Source organism: Balaenoptera physalus, assembly GCF_965194825.1.
Source record: "Balaenoptera physalus genome assembly, chromosome: 9".
Taxonomy (NCBI): domain Eukaryota; kingdom Metazoa; phylum Chordata; class Mammalia; order Artiodactyla; family Balaenopteridae; genus Balaenoptera; species Balaenoptera physalus.
This window is the reverse complement of record NC_138888.1, coordinates 90,306,196-90,326,823: the sequence shown is the minus strand read 5'-3', so window position 1 is coordinate 90,326,823 and position 20,628 is coordinate 90,306,196. Positions and strand designations below refer to the sequence as shown.

Below are 20,628 nucleotides of genomic sequence, written 5' to 3'. Positions count from 1 at the left end.
AAGCTATAGAGTGTTAGTATGTGAGATTATATTATTTGCCTTATAATAAATTTCCAAAATAAGGATTTTGTATCCTGATGTATATGAAGTGTGATACATACGTCAGTTAGAGTAAAGATGGCTGAGTCATGACTGGGCCTGAGAAGAAGCTAGAACGATCATTCTGATTGACCTGTTCAGGGTAACTTAATGAAGTTTGTGGTCTTCCTGTATCTGCTCTCTAATATTAATTTTAAGAAGATTTTATTGAACAGCTTTTAGAAGTGGATTGCCCTCATTTTGAGAAGTTCTCAATGCTAGTGAGTTTGAATGGGTTATGTTCAAAAAGGCATTGTGTAGAGTAAATGCAGCATTTGGCAGGGGGACCTGGCAAATGAAGGAGTAAATGAGAGGACTGAAAAGTTTATTCCAAGAAAACTGTTAAAATTCTAATTTTACTTCAACACATTCTTTCAGAATTGTTCAGAAAATTTTAAATAGAGCCTTGTATTTCAGTGTAGTAATTTGCTTTACATTAAGTATAAATCTAGGATAAATTATATACCTGTTTACTTGTATAACATTTCATTTTAAAGAAATACTAAGCGCTGAATAAAGATATTATATATCCATGAAAAAAAACTATCTGTTATTACTTACTTTTTTTTTACATGTTTATATTGGTTGATGTACAAACACAGGCTTCATTGAAAAAACATTTATTAGGCCCACAGAAAAAGCAGGAACTCCTCTAACCTATCACAAACAGTTTAGACAGTCGCAATCCCGATTTCAGCGGTCTTTTACTTGAAGGATTCCACAAATGCTGGAGGAAGACTATAAAATTTTTGGTAATATTACAATTTCTTTTTCTCTGTTTTTTTTTTTTTAATTTTATTTATTTTTTTTATACAGCAGGTTCTTATGAGTTATCTATTTTATACACATCAGTGTATACATGTCAATCCCAATCTCCCAATTCATCCCACCATCACCACCACCCCCCGCCACTTTCCCCCTTGGTGTCCATACGTTTGTTCTCTACATCTGTGTCTCTCTTTCTGCCCTGCAAACTGGTTCATCTGTACCATTTTTCTAGATTCCACATATATGCGTTAATATACGATATTTGTTTTTCTCTTTCTGACTGACTTCACTCTGTATGACAGTCTCTAGGTCCATCCACATCTCTACAAATGACCCAATTTCATTCTTTTTCATGGCTGAGTAATAGTCCATTGTATATATGTACCACATCTTCTTTATCCATTCGTCTGTCGATGGGCATTTAGATTGCTTCCATGACCTGGCTATTGTAAATAGTGCTGCAGTGAACACTGGGGTGCATGTGTCTTTTTGAATTATGGTTTTCTCAGGGTATATGCCCAGTAGTGTGATTGCTGGGTCATATGGTAATTCTATTTTTAGTTTTTTAAGGAACCTCCATACGGTTCTCCATAGTAGCTGTATCAGTTTACATTCCCATCAACAGTGCAAGAGGGTTCCCTTTTCTCCACACCCTCTCCAGCATTTGTTGTTTGTAGATTTTCTGATGATGCCCATTCTAACCGGTGTGAGGTGATATCTCACTGTAGTTTTGATTTGCATTTCTCTAATAATTAGTGATGTTGAGCAGCTTTTCACGTATCTCCTGGCAGTCTGTATGTCTTCTTTGGAGAGGTGTCCATTTAGGTCTTCTGCCCATTTTTGGATGGGGTTGTTTGTTTTTTTGATATTGAGCTGCATGAGCTGTTTATATATTTTGGAGATTAATCCTTTGTCCGTTGGTTCGTTTGAAAATATTTTTTCCCATTCTGAGGGTTGTCTTTTCATCTTGTTTATAGTTTCCTTTGCTGTGCAAAATCTTTTAAGTTTCATTAGGTCCCATTTGTTTATTTTTTTTTTTTACTTCCATTACTCTAGGAGGTGGGTCAAAAAAGATCTTGCTGTGAATTATGTCATAGAGGGTTCTTCCTGTGTTTTCCTCTAGGAGTTTTAAAGTGTCTGGTCTTACATTTAGGTCTTTAATCCATTTTGAGTTTATTTTTGTGTATAGTGTTAGGGAGTGTTCTAATTTCACTCTTTTACATGTAGCTGTACAGTTTTCCGAGCACCACTTATTGAAGAGGCTGTCTTTTCTCCATTGTATATCCTTGCCTCCTTTGTCATAGATTAGTTGACCATAGGTGCTTGGGTTTATCTCTGGGCTTTCTATCTTGTTCCATTGATCTGTATTTCTGTTTTTGTGCCAGTACCATATTGTCTTGATGACTGCAGCTTTGTAGTGTAGTCTGAAGTCAGGGAGTCTGATTCCTCCAGCTCCATTTTTTTTCCCTCAAGATTGCTTTGGCTATTTGGGGTCTTTTGTGTCTCCATGCAAATTTTAAGATTTTTTGTTCTAGTTCTGTAAAAAATGCCATTGGTAAATTGGTAAGGATTACATTGAATCTATAGATTGCTTTGGGTAGTATAGTCATTTTCACAATATTGATTCTTTCAATCCAAGAACAATTTCTACGTGATTTCCATTAACACATTTTCATTATCTAATACCAAATATTGGTCTTTCTAAGTAATTTATTTTTACATTATTCTATCCATTGTTATCTTAGCAGTTAATCTTTTCCAAATAATCCCAAAAGTGATGTAATATTTTTCTTGTAGAAATAATTTTTTTAGGTCCTTAAAAATTTTAATCTAATAAACCAGCTTTGTAAGTGATGATAAATTCATTTGAGATTAACATGTAATTTCTGGGAGCAAAAGCAAAGTATATAGTGCTGTAAAATTAGTTTTGACTACTGTGTATTTATATATTAAAATGAGGGGGAAAGTGCTTCCTATACTCAGAATATCATAACGTGCACATTATTAGGTTTTTCCATCCCCTGTTATAAAGTAATCTAGTAAACTGATTACCTAAACTAAATAATAACTTACGTGGCAGCATGAGATGGTCCTTTAGGTTTAATATTTCTTTATATATTTAAGTATTTTCCACTTTTCTACTTCCATAAAAAACACAGCTTATTTCATCGTGTGTTGGAGTTCTGTGAACATTGAACATAATACAACATAATACTCTGTCTTAAATAACTACTTTGTTTATACTAAACTCACTTAATACCTTCAAAGGATAATAAAATAATCTCTCATATTCATCCTCAGAAAATAAGGATGGAAGCACATGCAAAATTTGCAGTTCTGTGGCATCTAACAAGGGACCTCCATATAAATAAGTCTTCATCTTTTGCACGGTCTTTTGACAGGTTGGTTACATTTTATATTCTGATATCTTAATGTTTCTTTTCTTGAATCCCCTGGCCTATTCGGTAGGGGAGAGAGAGCAGGGATAGGAGAGAGCAATTTGCGATTTTATAAAGAGAATTTATAAATTATTTTTTAAAATCTAAGCTGTATTAAAAGGCATGGCGTTTTCATTTATCTAACAGATTTTCACCTTTCATGCTCTGGAGCACCCAGTGCCCCTTCCTTTCATTGGATGACTTCATCAAGTTACTTCTATGTGCCAGGAGCCATTCTAGGTGTCAGGGTTACAGCAACAGATACAGCCTTCTTGAGTTTATATATATATTCACATTCAGTGAAATTTCATATAAACAATAGATTGTATAAGTGTTTCTCTAGTAATCATTCTCTGTCTTCTGCCTGAACCAGGCTTATTAAAATCTACAGCAAAAATACTGACAAACCTCTTCCATGGATTAAAAAAATCTGTAGTTAACTGCCTGAGAGTTTGTCTAGACTACATAGATGACCCATACCCCAAATATGAGATTTGCAGTAACTTCCAAGGAGATGCCATTTATAGGTAAATTTACATACATTGGCGTAGATAGCAGTCTCAGCAAGTCTCATAGAGGTGGCCCCAAATCTAACTACGCTCAAGCCCCACTCAGGATCACATGTGGACTCTACTGGATGTTATTTCAGCTGGTGGTTTTTCATGCAACATCACCATTTTAAAACGGTCTGCTGTTGAACCCCTGTAATGAACTGGGCCCTGGGCCTAGGTACTTTACAGATACCATCTGTAATTTAATGACCGCCTGTCCTCATCATGTGAGGCGGTGAAGGCCCCAGTGAAGTTAAGTGATTTGCCCAAGATCGTTATACACGAGGTGAAGTGGATGGCCCAGATTTGAATCTTGGGTTGTCTGATTCCAAACTATACCTCCACACCTTTCACAGAAGGTCTTTCCTTGAATTAAGCACATCGCTTCAACTGGTAAAGAGAATGGGAGCAGAGGGGCACAGACCAACATGAAAGTAGTGTTGACTTGCAGACGGTTCAGTATTTGGTGATGTGAACAGTAATATGTTGCTAAAACGAGACTAATTGTCTAAGGTTTTTTTTTTTCTGTTTTTTAGTATTTATCTTTTAAAAGTAATGTATGCTTGTGAAATTTCAAAAAACACAAGAAAAGAGAAAAAACTATTTCTCCTTTCTTATTGTATCTACTGAGACTGGGGATTAAGATTATTAAAATGCTGTGGTCAAAAGTTATTCTGAAGTATGATTACTTTAAAATAGTTAATTCAAAGCAAGAAACACAACTTATAGTAATGTTAATTTTAGAAAAATTAGAGTGTTACAATTAAAGTAGGTATTTTGCTCGTCGTTTTAATTATTGGTGTTTATTGTAGGTCACTGTTCATCATGTTAGATAGCCTTAACAGTCTCGATGGTTCCACCAGCTCTGTGGGACAAGCCTGGCTGAACCAAGTCCTGCAAAGACATGATATTGCAAGAGTTTTGGAACCACTGCTACTGCTCTTGCTTCATCCCAAAACTCAGAGGGTTTCAGTGCAGCGGGTACAAGCAGAACGTTATTGGAATAAGGCCCCCTGTTACCCCGGAGAAGAGAATGACAAGCATTTCATGCAAAACTTTTCCTGCAATAATGGTGAATATCACACGGAAGTAGAACAGCTTTATTTAGAATTAAATTATTAAAATAAAATGAAAGGCGAACACAACAGTGATTGTCAGGAGAACCGAACGTGAGAATTTCTCCATGGGCTGATGTTCTCCCCTCCGCGTGCACTAGCAGTGCTCACGTGGGCTGTGTCAGTATGTACCTTATCAGTGACCATCACAGGGGACTTGGATCTCTGTTATCAGTTGCTTCTTTCAGGGGAGGACTCGGCCCAGCTCTGGGCAGAAACATTCTTCAGTATTAACAAATAACCTTCAGAGTTTATAATCCTGGCCCTGCAAGGCTCTGTAGATACTTCACTGGGACTCTTTAGTAAGCTTATAATGCACGTTTATATTTCATGCGTCATTTTCCTCATCTGTAAAATAGGAATGATAACACCCACCTCTCAAGGCTTCACTGTGAATGTTAGATATAGTAATGTTTGTGACATGTTTAGTGCAGAGACTAGTGTAAGTGTTTGATAAATATTGTCTATTGCTGGAATAAAGTCCACACTTCACAAATTGTCAAATGATACCCTCTGTAATAATACACTGATAATGGCCCCCTTAGATTATTATACCTTAGGGACAAAAGACTCAATGTTTCATTTGTATCTCTTGTCAAATAATCCCGTGAGGTCAGTAATGAAAGGTCATTTGAGCGAGCGGGAAGCTGACGCTTCGAAGGCTGTGGCTTTCTCACAGTCCCTCAGCTGGTAGGCGGTGAAGCTAGAGCCAAACTGTCGTACTCCTGCTTCATCGTCAGTGTGTTTCTGCAGAGCCTTGCTTCCTTTCTCTAGCTGCCTTTCCACTGCTTCCCCTGAAGCTTCTAAGAACATGCTCTACCCTGCTTATTGCCAGAACTCTTGTGTTAGCGCTTTGCCTGCCATAGTTCCCGCCTGTCAGCTGAATTCTCATCTGTCCTCTGAGATCATTTTCAGACCTCACCTGTGGTGTCATGACGCTTTTCCTGAATTTGAAGCATCTGATTTTGCACTGCTTGCATGGAACTAAGCCTCTCTAAAAGAATGTCCCCCAAAAAGTACCGAAATGGATGTTTGTGATGCCCTGCTGGTTTTAAACTTCTTAGAGAGAACAGTGATGTCTTCTCCTTCCCTCACCCTCCTCTCCTGGTTTAGGGCCTTACTCAAACTAGATAATTCATAAATGCTTGCTGAATTTTATTAAAATCAAGAAGATGATGTATTTATTTATTAACTATATACGAAATGATTTTAAAAGGATGTCGTATTTGGGGATAAGGGCAAAGTTTTATATTTTATCTGTTAAATGTGCTGTTTTGTTTAATTCAGTTGAATAATAGGCCTTCTAGTATTGAATTGTCTATTAAATTCTAGTTAATGGTCATCTGCATAGTTTTCTAACTTAAAAAGTCTAGCATATTAATAAATATTTTAATAGGAAAATATAAGGAGGTAATGAAAGTAATGATTAAAAATCTTGTTCAGTCTACATTTCAGTTATTTTAATATATTTTATATTTTTCCTTCACTCTTTTTCTCATATGCCAGTAAGCCAAGTACAACTCATTGCATCGAAAGGAAATGGTGAAAAGACGCTTACCATGGATGAAATAGAGAATTTCAGTCTTACTGTTAATCCATTAAGTGACAGACTGTCCCTTCTAAGTACCAGCAGTGAGACAATTCCAATGGTTGTGTCTGATTTTGATCTTCCAGACCAACAGATAGAAATACTTCAGAGTTCTGACTCTGGATGTTCTCAGTCCTCTGGTGGGGACAACTTGAGTTACGAAGTTGATCCTGAAAACGTGAATGCACAAGAGGATTCCCAGGTGCCAAATGCAGGCTCCGCAGATGAGGATGTTCAGCAGGTGGTCTTTGACCTGATATGTAAAGTCGTCAGTGGCCTCGAAGCAGAATCTGCATCAGCGCCATCTCAGTTAGAAATGGAAGACATGCCCCCAGAGGACAATGATGTAGATCCAGGCGAGGAGGTGATTGAAAGTGAAGATCAGTCCGCTCAGCAGAGTCAGACGGCTTTGCCGAGTGACGAAAATTCTCAGTTTTTGTCTGTGTCTGCAGAGGAAGGCTGTGAGTGTGCGCCGAACGGAATCTCCAGAAACAGCTCCTCACCTTGTATTTCAGGAACCACACAGATTTTCCATGACTCTGCTGTTGCTTCTACAGAAACCAGATCTAGACAGAGAAGTCACAGTAGTATTCAGTTCAGCTTCAAAGAAAAACTATCAGAAAAGGTCTCAGAGAAAGAAACAATTGTTAAGGAGTCAGGTAAACAACCAGGAGCAAAACCTAAAGTAAAACTTGCCAGAAAAAAGGATGATGACAAGAAAAAAACTTCAAATGAAAAACTCAAACAAACCAGTGTTTTCTTTAGTGATGGTCTGGATTTAGAGAACTGGTATAGCTGTGGAGAGGGAGAAATTTCTGAAATTGAGAGTGACATGGGTTCTCCAGGATCACGGAAATCTCCCATTTTCAACGTCCATCCACTCTATCAACATGTGCTTTTGTATCTCCAGTTGTATGATTCATCAAGGACTCTGTATGCTTTTTCTGCCATCAAGGCCATCTTGAAAACTAACCCCATTGCTTTTGTAAATGCCATTTCAACCACTAGTGTAAATAATGCATATACTCCTCAGTTGTCTCTGCTTCAGAATCTATTGGCCAGACACCGGATTTCTGTTATGGGCAAAGATTTTTATAGTCACATTCCTGTGGACTCGAATCATAACTTCCGGAGTTCTATGTACATAGAAATCCTTATTTCCCTCTGCTTATATTATATGCGTAGCCATTACCCAACTCATGTCAAGGTCACGTCACAAGATTTAATAGGCAATCGGAACATGCAGATGATGAGCATCGAAATTTTGACACTCCTCTTTACTGAGCTGGCAAAAGTCATAGAAAGCTCTGCAAAAGGTTTCCCTAGTTTCATCTCTGATATGTTATCTAAGTGCAAAGTTCAGAAAGTGATTCTTCACTGTTTGCTGTCATCTATCTTTAGTGCACAGAAATGGCACAGTGAAAAGATGGCAGGTAAGAACGTGGTTGCTGTGGAAGAAGGTTTCTCAGAGGACAGCCTGATCAATTTCTCAGAAGATGAATTTGACAATGGCAGCACACTCCAGTCACAGCTTCTTAAAGTGCTTCAGAGGCTCATTGTTCTAGAACACAGGGTAATGACTATCCCTGAAGAGAATGAAACAGGTTTTGATTTTGTGGTATCTGATCTGGAACACATCAATCCCCATCAGCCCATGACTTCTCTTCAGTATTTGCATGCCCAGCCAATCACATCTCAAGGCATGTTCCTCTGTGCGGTGATACGAGCTTTACATCAACACTGTGCTTGTAAGATGCACCCACAATGGATTGGTTTAATCACATCTACTCTGCCTTACATGGGAAAAGTTCTACAGAGAGTGGTTGTTTCTGTGACACTACAGCTTTGCAGAAATCTAGATAACCTAATTCAACAGTACAAATATGAAACAGGATTATCTGATAGTAGGTAAGGGTTGATTTTTAATTTTGTCATTATTAACATTTTTTTACATATATTACTGCTTAATCATCTAGTAAGTCAGTTGTGATTTGGGGAAGTAAATTAGTGGTTATCATTAGGTTACAAACTATCTTATTTTCATATAGAAGAACATTGAGGAAGAGTATCAACAAAAGAATAGGAGTGGAAAACAGAAGGAATATATAAACAGGACTTTTTTCTCTTAAGAGCTGAAATTAATTTTGATGCTCTTAACAGAGCTGGCAAAAGTAATAGAAAGCTCAGCAAAGGGTTTCCCTGGTTTAATCTGATGTGTTTAAGTGCAAATTAATTTCACACTAAAATTAATTTAAAATTACAAATAATTCTTTTCCCATCTGATTTTACTTCTCGTTTAGGATTTTCATAGTTTGGTGGCGAATTTTATCTGTATCCCCAGGCCATGTTCAAAATTAATCTGTCAAAATTATCCAGATGTTTGATAGACTAGTGTCTGGTTTATCTCCTGTATAATCTCAGGTACTAGATATAAAATATAAGAAAACTGCCTGTATCCTTTAATATTGATATGCCTGCCATTACATGGTTGCTAGAGATTTACTGGCTGTATTTTATTTTGTATAGAATTTATTATCCAAAAAGAACTTTAGTACATTTAATGTGACTCACTTATTTTATTAGATGAGGCTATAAAAGCTCCTAATTTATTCATTTAGTTAGTTATTTATATAATATTTATTGAGCACTTACTGTGTGCCTGTCACATGCTGGACATTTACTACTGATAAAACACGAACTTCTCTTTCACAGAACTTGTGTTCAAATGGATACATTTTATTTCAGGCCTCTGTGGATGGCATCGATTATTCCACCAGATATGATTCTTACCCTTTTGGAAGGGATCACAGCCATTATCCACTACTGTTTGTTGGACCCTACTACACAGTATCACCAAGTAAGACCGCACAAATATTTGACTGCTTTTTAAAGACTATGAGGCCTAATAAGTCCCATTTGTAAACCTCAGGAAGTGATATGTTTTCTTCCCCCAACTTTAATAGCTTTTGGTCAATGTAGACCAGAAACACCTGTTCGAAGCCCGCAGTGGAATCCTCTCGATCCTTCACATGATCATGTCCTCTGTGACGCTGCTTTGGAGCATACTGCATCAGGCCGATTCTTCGGAAAAGATAACCATTGCTGCATCCGCCTCTGTTACCACCATTAATCTTGGAGCCACAAAGGTTAGATAATTCACACTTCATCTTTGGTGCTCAAGAGGCTATTTGAGGATTCTCCCAAAGATTATGTTCTGAATTTGTGAATAATTTGAGTAGTATTTATGATACTCTGCATGGATTGTGGAATTAGTTATCAAGTAATTTTTTTAACCATTTTATTGAAATGACATAACACAAAATTCACCCTTTTTAAGCATATATAAGTCAATGTTTGTTTTTGTTTTTGTTTTGTTTTTTAGTAAATTTACAGAGCTGTAGTACTGTCACCACACTCTAATGTTTGAGCATACCCCTCAGCACAGAAAGATGCCTCATGCCCATCTGCAGCCCCTCGGTTCCCATCCCTAACCACAGTCAACCACTCATCTGTTTTCTCTGTACATCGATTTGCTTTTTCTGGCCATTTCCTGTAAATGGAATTATACATTATTTGGTCTCTTGTATCTAGCTTCTTTCATGTGACATAATATTTTTGAGGTTCATTCATACATGTTACAACTTTGTTCCTTTTTTTAGGACATTTCAAGCTGACATTTTAATATGCAAATCTCTCCTGGAAAACAGTTTAGCAATATGTACAGAGATCTTTAAGTTTCATAGTCTTTGACCTAGTAATCTACTTTAGTAATGAATTCTAAGGTAATCAAAATTATGTATATATACACATAAAATATTTATTATAGCCTTATTTAATGGCAGGAAAAAGAGAGATCCTAAACAATAAGGGAATGGTTAAATAAATTATCTGTTCAGTGTTACATTATGTAGCCACTGATGTCGTGGTTTTGAAGAATTCTTAGTGGATGGAAAGTGCTTAAAAGTTTAGTGAAACAGGGATGTTACATAATTAAACAAATATTGTATTTCTAATTATGTAAAAAAAATTTATCTGCAGAAAAAGGAATAAAGAAAATTCATGTGTTAGTAGTTATTTTCTTAGGATCATGAGGTTAATGGTTGATTTAAAAAAGGTGTTTTTCTTCTTATACTCTTAGGTATTTTCCAAATTTTCTACTTTATATTTAGAGGGAAATTATATGAATGTTTAAAAGCACGTTACGCTATGGCAGGTTGTCAAATTGATATCCCGCAATTACCTAATCTTGCTCCTAGACCTCAGAGTCATGGGAGCACACCGGGCACCGCGGGGGAGGGTAGAAGTCATTAGAAAATTTTATTTAAGTCCTGATGTTTGGATTAAACTATTATAGGGGTTTTTTTTTTCCTTTTGAATTAAAATGACCATGGTTGCATCTCTTAACACTGTTAAAGTTTCCTCTACCATTATTTAGGTAGTAAAACATACAAGTTCTGTATATTATTTCAAGAAAAACTAAAAGTGCAGTCCAGTTATTAATGCTTCCATAATTTTTAATTCACTTGTCATTTGCTTAAATTTTTTCAGAACTTGAGACAGCAGATCCTAGAATTATTGGGGCCCATTTCAATGAATCATGGTGTTCACTTTATGGCTGCCATCGCCTTTGTATGGAATGAAAGAAGACAGAACAGAACCACCACTAGGACCAAGGTATGTGTTTGTCTTTTCATTTGGTAAACATGTGGTGAGCACATGCTGATTTTTCAATTCTCCATTAGTTGCAGTGGGGCTGGGATAGGGTGGGTGGTGGAAAGGCAACAACTTTGTGTACAGGTTTAGATAATGATATATTGCCTAAATTTCTTAAATAAATATAAAAGATATTTTATGTGAAGACAAGTAATTAATATGATATTAAAACTGTAGCTGTATTTTACATAGAAATGGTAATATAATACAATGTGTTTTTTAAATGATAGTCATTCAGGGCACAGAGCAAGAATATGGAGAGAAATTTTCATCTTGACTAGTTTTTCATTACAATGTGACTGCTTAAATCATTTCTAAATGTAATTCATATGTTGTCTTTGGATTATGTATGTGAAAATTTTGTTGCTTTGTGGGTTTGAAAGCTCAAAAAAGTGTTCTGGGACTTCACTGGTAGTCCAGTGGTTAAGAATCCACCTTCCAATGCACGGGATGCGGGTTCGATCCCTGGTTGGGGAACTAAGATCTCACATGCTGTGGAGCAACTAAGCCCACGCACCACAACCAGAGAGCCCATATGCTGCAACTACAGAGCCCACATGCTCTGGAGCCCATGCGCCACGACTAGAGAGAAACCCACGTGCCACAACTAGAGAGAAGCCTGTGTGCCGCAGTGAAAAGATCCCACGTGCCACCACTAAGACCTGACGCAGCCAAAAATAAATGAAATTAATAGATAAATTTGTTTTAATCTGAAAAAAAAAAGCTCAAAAAAGTGTTCTATATTGGATATAAATACTAACTCATTAGAATACTAAGGCTATTAAATAATTTATGTTCCCATAAGATATATGATTTGTCCAGCTAAAGGTTTCTAATCTGTTATTTTTGTGCTGATTTCACATTACATGTAGGCTGACATTTCTAAAGTAATAAAAATAAACATTCCCACTTATATGACATTTTGCATGTGAGGATTCAGTAGTAGATATTACATTGGACAGAACTGAGATCCTAGACTGTTTAAAATCAGTCAAGCACACGTGGTTTAACATGGCAAATTAAACACATGCATTTTTCTCTGGTTTCTTCCCAAAAATGAGAGTAAAAAAATTTTAAATGGCAAAACCCACAATGACAAAAAAATTGGGAGAGGTCACCACAAAAAAATAAGAAGAGTCAACAAAATTTTGCAAGATGAAAAACACATGTCTGAGTTGTAATTGACTTGGATATCAATATCAGCTTTCTCTGCTCTACTAAGTTGCTGCAAGAAGGGGATCAGTTCCCACTGTAAAACTATAGACAGTTTCTGGAAGTAGAAGTATCAGGTACTTCTTAAAGGCAGAGAGTTAGGATGGGGCTGAAATCTGGAGGACTGATTGAGAGTTTATAGATCCCTTTTTCCCAACCCAAGCAACCAACCACCCACTTCTCTTACCCTACCCCATCAGGAGACTGGAGTCAAGTATACTATGTGAAGAGTTTATCAAGAGAGGCTCTTGGGCTTACTCGGTGGTGCAGTGGTTAAGAATCCGCCTGCCAATGCAGGGGAGATGGGTTCGAGCCCTGGTCCGGGAAGATCCCAGATGCTGCAGAGCAACTAAACCCATGCGCTACAGCTACTGAGCCTGTACTCTAGAGCCCGCGAGCCACAACTACTGAGCCCACGCACCACAACTACTGATGCCCACATGCCTAGAGCCTGTGCTCCACAGCAAGAGAAGCCACTGCAATGAGAAGCCCGTGCACCGCAACGAAGAGTAGCCCCCGCTCACCACAACTAGAGAAAGCCTGCTCGCAGCAACAAAGACCCAATGCAACCAAAAATAAATTAATTAATTAAAAAAAAAAAAGAGGGGCTCTTGACCCAAGGGCATAAGGTTGACACAGGTAGAAATTAGACTTCATGCTGAAACCAGCATTCAAAAGTCTACATTTTGAAAAATGGGAATCACCCTCACCCCAGTGAGATGGCAGGAAGCTATTATGTCCCTCAGGTAGGAGTTTGGAGGATTCCTCTCTAGGAAAATGACCTGACCAAGAAAAAAGATCTGTAGCTACTGAAGTTTTTGAGTCTCCTAGCAAAAACACACTAGGCTGCTGTCACCACACAGGAAGGCCCACCTATCCAGTAGTCCTGCACACAAATGCTTGAGTTCCCATCATGTTTTACTTTCTTTTTGAAAGGCAATAGTAACATAGTTGTTAAGAGCACAGACTTTGAAACCAGATCTCTGGGGTTCAAATATTGACTTCTCCGCTCACTAACTATATGACTTCTTCAGGGTAGCAATACTACTTCATGGGGTTGTGAGAATCAGAAAAAAAGTGAGGCGGGGGGAGGGAGGGAAGGAGGGAAAGAGGAAGGGAAGAAGGACTTGTTCTGTCTTCTTTCATGGCACTTACCAATGCACAGCACTTAATAAGCACTCTGTAAATATATATATATAGTTATATTATTATTACTCACATTTAAAATTGATAGAGAGCCAAGTCATATGAAGAAAGTCTCAAAAAATTAGACAAAGACCGAAACAACTAAATAGAGAAAGTCAAAAGAAACAATGCAGGTAACAGAAGAAAATGTAAATAATAGTAATGTCCTTCAAGAGGTAAAACCATACTGCATCCATGAAATAAGAAGAGATTATAAGAAAGACTATTGCAAAATTTTTAAATTATCTTGAATGTTAAAAATTTTTATAGCAGAAGCAAAACAAAATCAGTTATTAAGGGTTGGAAAGTGAAAGTAGATAAATACCAAATATAGAATGTAAACTTAGAGATATGGAAAAATAGGTGAAAGGAGATTTAAAAATTAGGGAAATGATACTGGAGGCTCAATATCTTTTTGAAGAAAGAAGGAATAGAAAAAATGAGGGGAGAAAAGTATCTAAGAAATAGTACAAGGGAATTCCACAGAAATGAAGGAAATGAGTTTCTACAGGCACTGTAAAAAGAGATCTGTCTACACAAAGATCAGCAAGTAATTTCAAAACACTGAAGATAAAAAGGAGATCTGACAGTCTTCTAAAGAGAAAATACTGGTCATAATCAATGGAATAATGATAAGACTTGTCAACAGCAGCACTAGAAGTTATGATGGGAAAATTAGTTTCAATCTATAATTCTAACCGAGCCAAACTGTCACTCAAGTGAGTTTTGACCATGAAATGTCTCAAAAAAACAAAAAAATTGTGATCAATTCACCCTTTCTCAGCTATCGTAAGATGTATCTCCACCAGAGGAGGAAAAAAACAAGAAAGAAGGCAACATGGGATCCAAGAAATAGGAGTTCCAACACAGAAGAAAAGGAAAGGGAATCTTTAAGACTGATGGCCACAGGAGAGATATCAAGATGTTACTGTATAGCAAGCCTAGAGAGTACCAACCCAAGTAGAAGGTAGAGAGATTAATTATCTGATGTTTTTGAATACGCAATTAGAGGACATTTACTGTCTTTGGCATGTTTGTGGATGAACATGTGATAGAGAAAACCAAGCAAACAAAGATAGTGCAGACACACAAATGCACGTGTGTGGGCACACACGCTTCTGTTAAACACATTGTGACAATTAAGGAAGTTTTTTTTAATAAAGGTAGAAAAATCCAACTGAAGTCATAGTGCTTAGTGATGACCATGTTTTCTTGTATATACTTTCAGATTTTTAAACACATTTACATATAAAATATTATGAATACGGGCATTGTATTCCTTTCCATTGATGTATATTCATTTTTTTCATCCATCTGCTGGTTGATATACAATTATTCATACATCTTTTATTTTTTTCATCATGATTTTAGTGAAAAGAGGAAATTTATATACAAAATATGCATAAATAATTCTTCATATCATAAACAACTCTGAAATGAATGAAAGTGCATACATAGTTCATCATATCCAGTGTTTCTTTGTGGAAATCCTTAAAAAAATTAAATTAAATTAAAAACAATTATATTTCTTTGAGGCAAATTATTAATCTAGACTCATTGATCCTTATCATTGGAATGAATAATGAAAACTATTTTAAAGATTGGCAAAAGAAAACAGTTTAACTCTAGGGAAAACAAAAAGTTGTACAAGAAAAGACATGCAGTGATAATATACAGCATAACCATAAGTAGTCATGTGAACCCTAGATGTTGATTTAAATGAAGTTATGATGTAACTACGTTGGGAGGATAGAGAGAAAAGTATAAGAGAGCTAAACCTTTGTCTTCTAAAGTAGGAAGTCAGTAGATGATGTGTAAAATTAAAGAAAATATTGTGAAATAGGAAAAGTAATAACAGTGTATATTACTCAGAAATGATAGAAAAGAGCTAAGAGTTGAGCATTGTTGCTTTGGGGCATGAGAAGTGCAAGGGCACTGTTATTTTGTCTTAAAAGGCTTCTTGTCCTATTTGATTTTTTGAAATGATGTACAGGTATTATATTGATAAAAAAAGAAATTTTACCTAAAGAAGAGGCCATAAAATATTCTCTCAATTCTGTGATTTGTCTTGAAAGACTTAAATATACATGTACATAAGTGAATACAATGATGTGTTCTCCAGGTTATTCCTGCAGCCAGTGAAGAACAGCTTTTACTAGTAGAACTGGTTCGTTCAATCAGTGTCATGAGAGCAGAAACTGTCATACAGACTGTGAAGGAAGTTTTAAAGCAGCCCCCAGCCATAGCCAAGGACAAGGTAAGAAGAACTTCGATTTGTTTACAGTTGTATTTCAGAAATGACCCTGGTAGGTAAGATATTTTTTGTACAATACATCCTTTTATTTAAAAGGATTGCAGAAATGACTGCATGTGTTCCTCGAATCGCCCTAATAAAAACAGTTCTCAGTATCTGCAGCGACTTGCTGCTGTGATCATCCCTGTGGCCAGTGAAGAGCCGTTCACTGCTCATAGCTCTCCATATGTACATCTAAGGCAGTTAGGAGCTGTGTGACCAAATTCTTAGGTGAAATTTTCCTGGTCATGTAAAGGAAGAGCACAGAAGCCAGAGCCCAAGGGCTGTTTACCTCAGTTGTTGCCTTTTTCACAGCTTCTTACTGCATTCTCTTCAGAATGAATGTCTCAAGTCTGTAAACTCCCCACATTTTGCCATAACCTTAGTTCTAGTCAGTGTCATTTCTTGACCATGTACAAACTGTGCTTTGCAAGGGCTACCAAAAAATGACTAACGAAGCCTCTACATTCACAATGCATTGTCTCTAGTTAGGCAGACATAAAAGTCTACAAATTAATAAAGTTATGGACTTCTCTACTTTTTTTGCTCTTTGTTCCAGCAACACTAAGAGGTCCTATTTTCTTAAAAAATATTTACCAACTGAAAGCATTAGATTTTAGGCCAAGGCAAAATAGACCTAATCACTTCCTTAAAAGAATTATTACACATATCTGAAAATATTAAATTATTTTTTCTATTGCCTGAAGAGTGTACTACTTGTGTGTGTGAATAACCAGTGTCCTTATTAATTTTTTTTCTACTGTGAGTTTATTTTTTTTTATTTAATTTTATTTTTTTTAACATCTTTATTGGAGTATAATTGCTTTACAATGGTGTATTAGTTTCTGCTTTATAACAAAGTAAATCAGTTATACACATACATATGTCCCCATATCTCTTCCCTCTTGCATCTCCCTCCCTCCCACCCTCCCTATCCCACCCCTCTAGGTGGTCACAAAGCACCGAGCTGATCTCCCTGTGCTATGTGGCTGCTTCCCACTAGCTATCTATTTTACGTTTGGTAGTGTATATATGTCCATGCCACTGTCTCACTTTGTCCCAGCTTACCCTTCCCCCTCCCCGTATCCTCAAGTCCATTCTCTAGTAGGTCTGCATCTTTATTCCCGTCTTGCCCCTAGGTTCTTCTGATCATTTTTTTTTCTTTTTTTTAGATTCCATATATATGTGTTAGCATATGGTATTTGTTTTTCTCTTTCTGACTTACTTCACTCTGTATGACAGTCTCTAGGTCCATCCACCTCACTACAATTAACTCAGTTTCGTTCCTTTTTATGGGTGAGTAATATTCCATTGTATATATGTGCCACATCTTCTTTATCCATTCATCTGTTGATGGACACTTAGGTTGCTTCCATGTCCTGGCTATTGTAAATAGAGCTGCAATGAGCATTTTGGTACATGACTCTTTTTGAATTATGGTTTTCTCAGGGTATATGCCCAGTAGTGGGATTGCTGGGTTGTATGGTAGTTCTATTTTTAGTTTTTTAAGGAACCTCCACACTGTTCTCCATAGTGGTTGTATCAATTTACATTCCCACCAACAGTGCAAGAGGGTTCTCTTTTCTCTACACCCTCTGCAGCATTTATTGTTTGTAGATTTTTTGATGATGGCCATTCTGACCGGTGTGAGATGATATCTCATTGTAGTTTTGATTTGCATTTCTCTAATGATTAATGATGTTGAGCATTCTTTCATGTGTTTGTTGGCAATCTGTATATCTTCTTTGGAGAAATGTCTATTTAGGTCTTCTGCCCATTTTTGGATTGGGTTGTTTGTTTTTTTGATATTGAGCTGCATGAGTTGCTTGTATGTTTTGGAGATTAATCCTCATATTAACTTTTTAACAATTTCCTTACTGTTCTGAAATCACCTCTGGGGCATTTGTGATAGGATTTTAAATTTGCATGTGAAAGCTCAATTCAGCTTAATATTTTGAGCATCTACTTGTGCCCGAGATATTGGGCTACGTGTGAAGGATATGAAAACAAATAAGAGCAAAGTCTACACCTCTCAACTGCTGTGCCCCCTGCTCTCAATATACTAAATTCTGAACTTTTCTTTATATGGTAAAAGGGGAAGTTTTCAAGGGAATAGTTCATACTAAAAAGTAACGAATTGGTAAATTTCAGTGGACATCAGTATTTCTTGCCAATTGCTGATTTTTACGGACAGGTGTGTTCTTTTTATTATATGTTGCACTCAGCACTACCTTTAGTTAAAGATTACATTTTAGGCTGTTAGGAGTTAGTTCAAATTTGGGACAGCTACACTAATTTAACAGAAACGTGTGGTAAAATAGATTTAAATTCCCATTTCATAAAAAATTTCAACCTAATTCTGATAGCCCCAGCCAAGCATAGGGTGATTAAAATAAAAATAGTGTTGATGCTTACAGAGTGAATGGATCATTAAAAGTAATGACTGGGGTATCAACTTCGGATATGGGGTGGGGGGGGACTGAGAATAGTTTGATTTCTTCTGTCCATTTTCAACTTTTAAAATAGCTTTTGTTTTGTGTTTTCCCTACTACATGGAAGAGAGCTGTGTGGTTTTTATGACAACCTAGTGTTTGATTTTGTTTGCTTTTCATTTTTTAATTTAAAATTGGCAGTAAAATACAGAGTAGTTGCAACTATGAAAAGGAAAGGCAGCATTTTTCTTCACTATAAAACTGATTTCTTTTGTTTATAGAAACATCTTTCTCTGGAAGTCTGCATGCTTCAGTTTTTCTATGCTTATATTCAAAGGTAAGATAACTGATGTGGATCCCTCCTCATTTCATTTAGCAATGTATAAAGGTTAGGATATATAGGAGAAAAGCACCTGAATTCTTTCAAGAACTTGCTTATTTTTTTCCTTCTAAAATTGAAAGAACTAATAGTAGAAACAGAAAAATGTTTAAGGATATACTAATAAAGGTCATTGGTCTCTTAATGACCCAGTCATGCAAATCCTACGAACATAAACACCTAAGTGTATTAAAGATACACTGGACATTAAAACACTGAATTGTAAGAAAATCATTTAAATATGAATGAAAAGCTACATCCTACTCTTGAAACCATGCCTACTGCCACTAAATCCATTATTTTGATATAGGCGAACACATGGTAATCTAATCTGTTTTTAATGTTAGGAATGATGATATGAAAATATCTTCTTTTTGTGGTATTCCAGTTTTGCATTTAACTGACAACTGAACAGAAGTTAGTTGATTTGAGTTTTGATAAACTTACTTAAGAACCTGAATCTTAATCCTCCCTTATAGGGTAGTTTCCATTTTAATCATCAAGCTTGGCAACAGTTTGTGATCTATGATTAACATTTATAAAGTTAGGTTAAACTGGTTGTGATTTAGAGCAAGGACTGCCTAAAAGCTGAATTTAGATACATAGAGAGGAGTTAGGGTTAAGGTCAGCCAGAAACAGAGGTAATAATCTTAATTTCTCTAGAGATGATTGATATTCAGGATAGATTGACGGCTCTCCCTTAGATGAGATAGAGACTCATAGGTGAAGGAAAAAGAGCCAATATAAGAGAGATGTGGAGAGAATAGGATTGAGTAGGTAACTATGATGGCAGTAATTAAACTGAGATTTATTGCAGTTGTATTTTACTTTTGAGAGTCCATGTGATTAAAAATTGTTATTTCTATACAGCAGAATTTCTAGACTAATAATTTACACTGGATATTTTCAGTGTGCTTGGTTTTCTTTTTATATATAATATTAGTAGAAAATATAAAGCTTTTAGAAATGTTCTATCACAGTCTATAAAAATTCAGGAAATGTTTCAGAGAAAGTAGTAGGAAAATATGGCAAAGACTGGGGAAATATAGGGAAAATTAAAGTTGATGTTGGCTTTCTCTATATATAGAAGCTATGCTTATCTTGCAGAATTCCAGTGCCCAATTTAGTGGATAGCTGGGCATCATTGTTGATACTTCTGAAAGACTCCATACAATTGAGCCTTCCAGCGCCAGGGCAGTTTCTTATACTTGGGTAAGCAATTTCACTTAAAAATATGATTTCAAATAAAAGAATAATGTTCATTGTCTGATTGCTGAATAACATGTTTTGGGTGACTGTGTGACCTCTACCTTCTCATAGGATTCTCAAGGTACAGAACTAGATGTATAATATGAGGCCAGTAAAAAAAAGGGGGGGAGGATTCGGAGGGAACATTGTTTATACACATGGAAAATGTAAATGTGCTAACATACAGCTGTTGCAACCGTAGTCACTTAGGAGAAAGTGTGGGATTGAAAGGGGTAAGGGTGAGTAGGATGGTTGACGGGGAACTTCCTAGAGGAGGGTCATTTGAGTTCAGGGCCCTAAACATAAAAAGATTTGGAAGAGTCATTTTCTCTCTGTCATGTTGTTTCCTGATCTATGTTAATAATGTGTGTGATTATTTGATAAATTCCAGTCACCCTTAACTGCATGCACCATGATGTCCTAGGCAATGTCTGTCTTTTGCTCTCCATTATTCTTGGTTCATAACATGTCCCTAAGAAGTATTTGCTCAGTGAATGGAGGTGGTAGGAGCAGAAAGCCTTTGCGCAGCAGGAAGGGGAAGGGTACGCTGGGCAAGGTACCTTGTCTGGTTTGGCTATGAAGTAGGGCACAGCAGTGGAATGGTGGGTGGATGAAAAGGGAGACGGGA

The 20,628-nt window shown here is 36.5% G+C and overlaps 1 protein-coding gene across 12 annotated transcripts in view; it reads left to right on the top strand.

Moving 5' to 3' along the window:
- DOP1A (DOP1 leucine zipper like protein A) overlaps nucleotides 1-20,628 on the top strand; it is a 113,168-nt gene that overhangs the window by 75,656 nt on the left and 16,884 nt on the right. For 6 of the 12 annotated variants that reach the window (XR_014267173.1, XM_082474056.1, XM_082474050.1 and 3 more), the window contains 9 exons: nucleotides 3,148-3,248; nucleotides 4,648-4,907; nucleotides 6,457-8,446; nucleotides 9,251-9,395; nucleotides 9,502-9,684; nucleotides 11,087-11,212; nucleotides 15,771-15,905; nucleotides 18,655-18,710; nucleotides 19,860-19,964. Coding sequence is in view for 11 of the 12 variants with exons in the window: in XM_082474056.1 (XP_082330182.1) it covers nucleotides 3,148-3,248; nucleotides 4,648-4,907; nucleotides 6,457-8,446; nucleotides 9,251-9,395; nucleotides 9,502-9,684; nucleotides 11,087-11,212; nucleotides 15,771-15,905; nucleotides 18,655-18,710; nucleotides 19,860-19,964 (3,101 nt within the window). In the remaining variant the exon portion in view is untranslated. The remainder of the gene's footprint in view (nucleotides 1-3,147; nucleotides 3,249-4,647; nucleotides 4,908-6,456; nucleotides 8,447-9,250; nucleotides 9,396-9,501; nucleotides 9,685-11,086; nucleotides 11,213-15,770; nucleotides 15,906-18,654; nucleotides 18,711-19,859; nucleotides 19,965-20,628) is intronic. The other 6 variants (XM_082474049.1, XM_082474054.1, XM_082474055.1 and 3 more) reach the window with 2 other exon arrangements.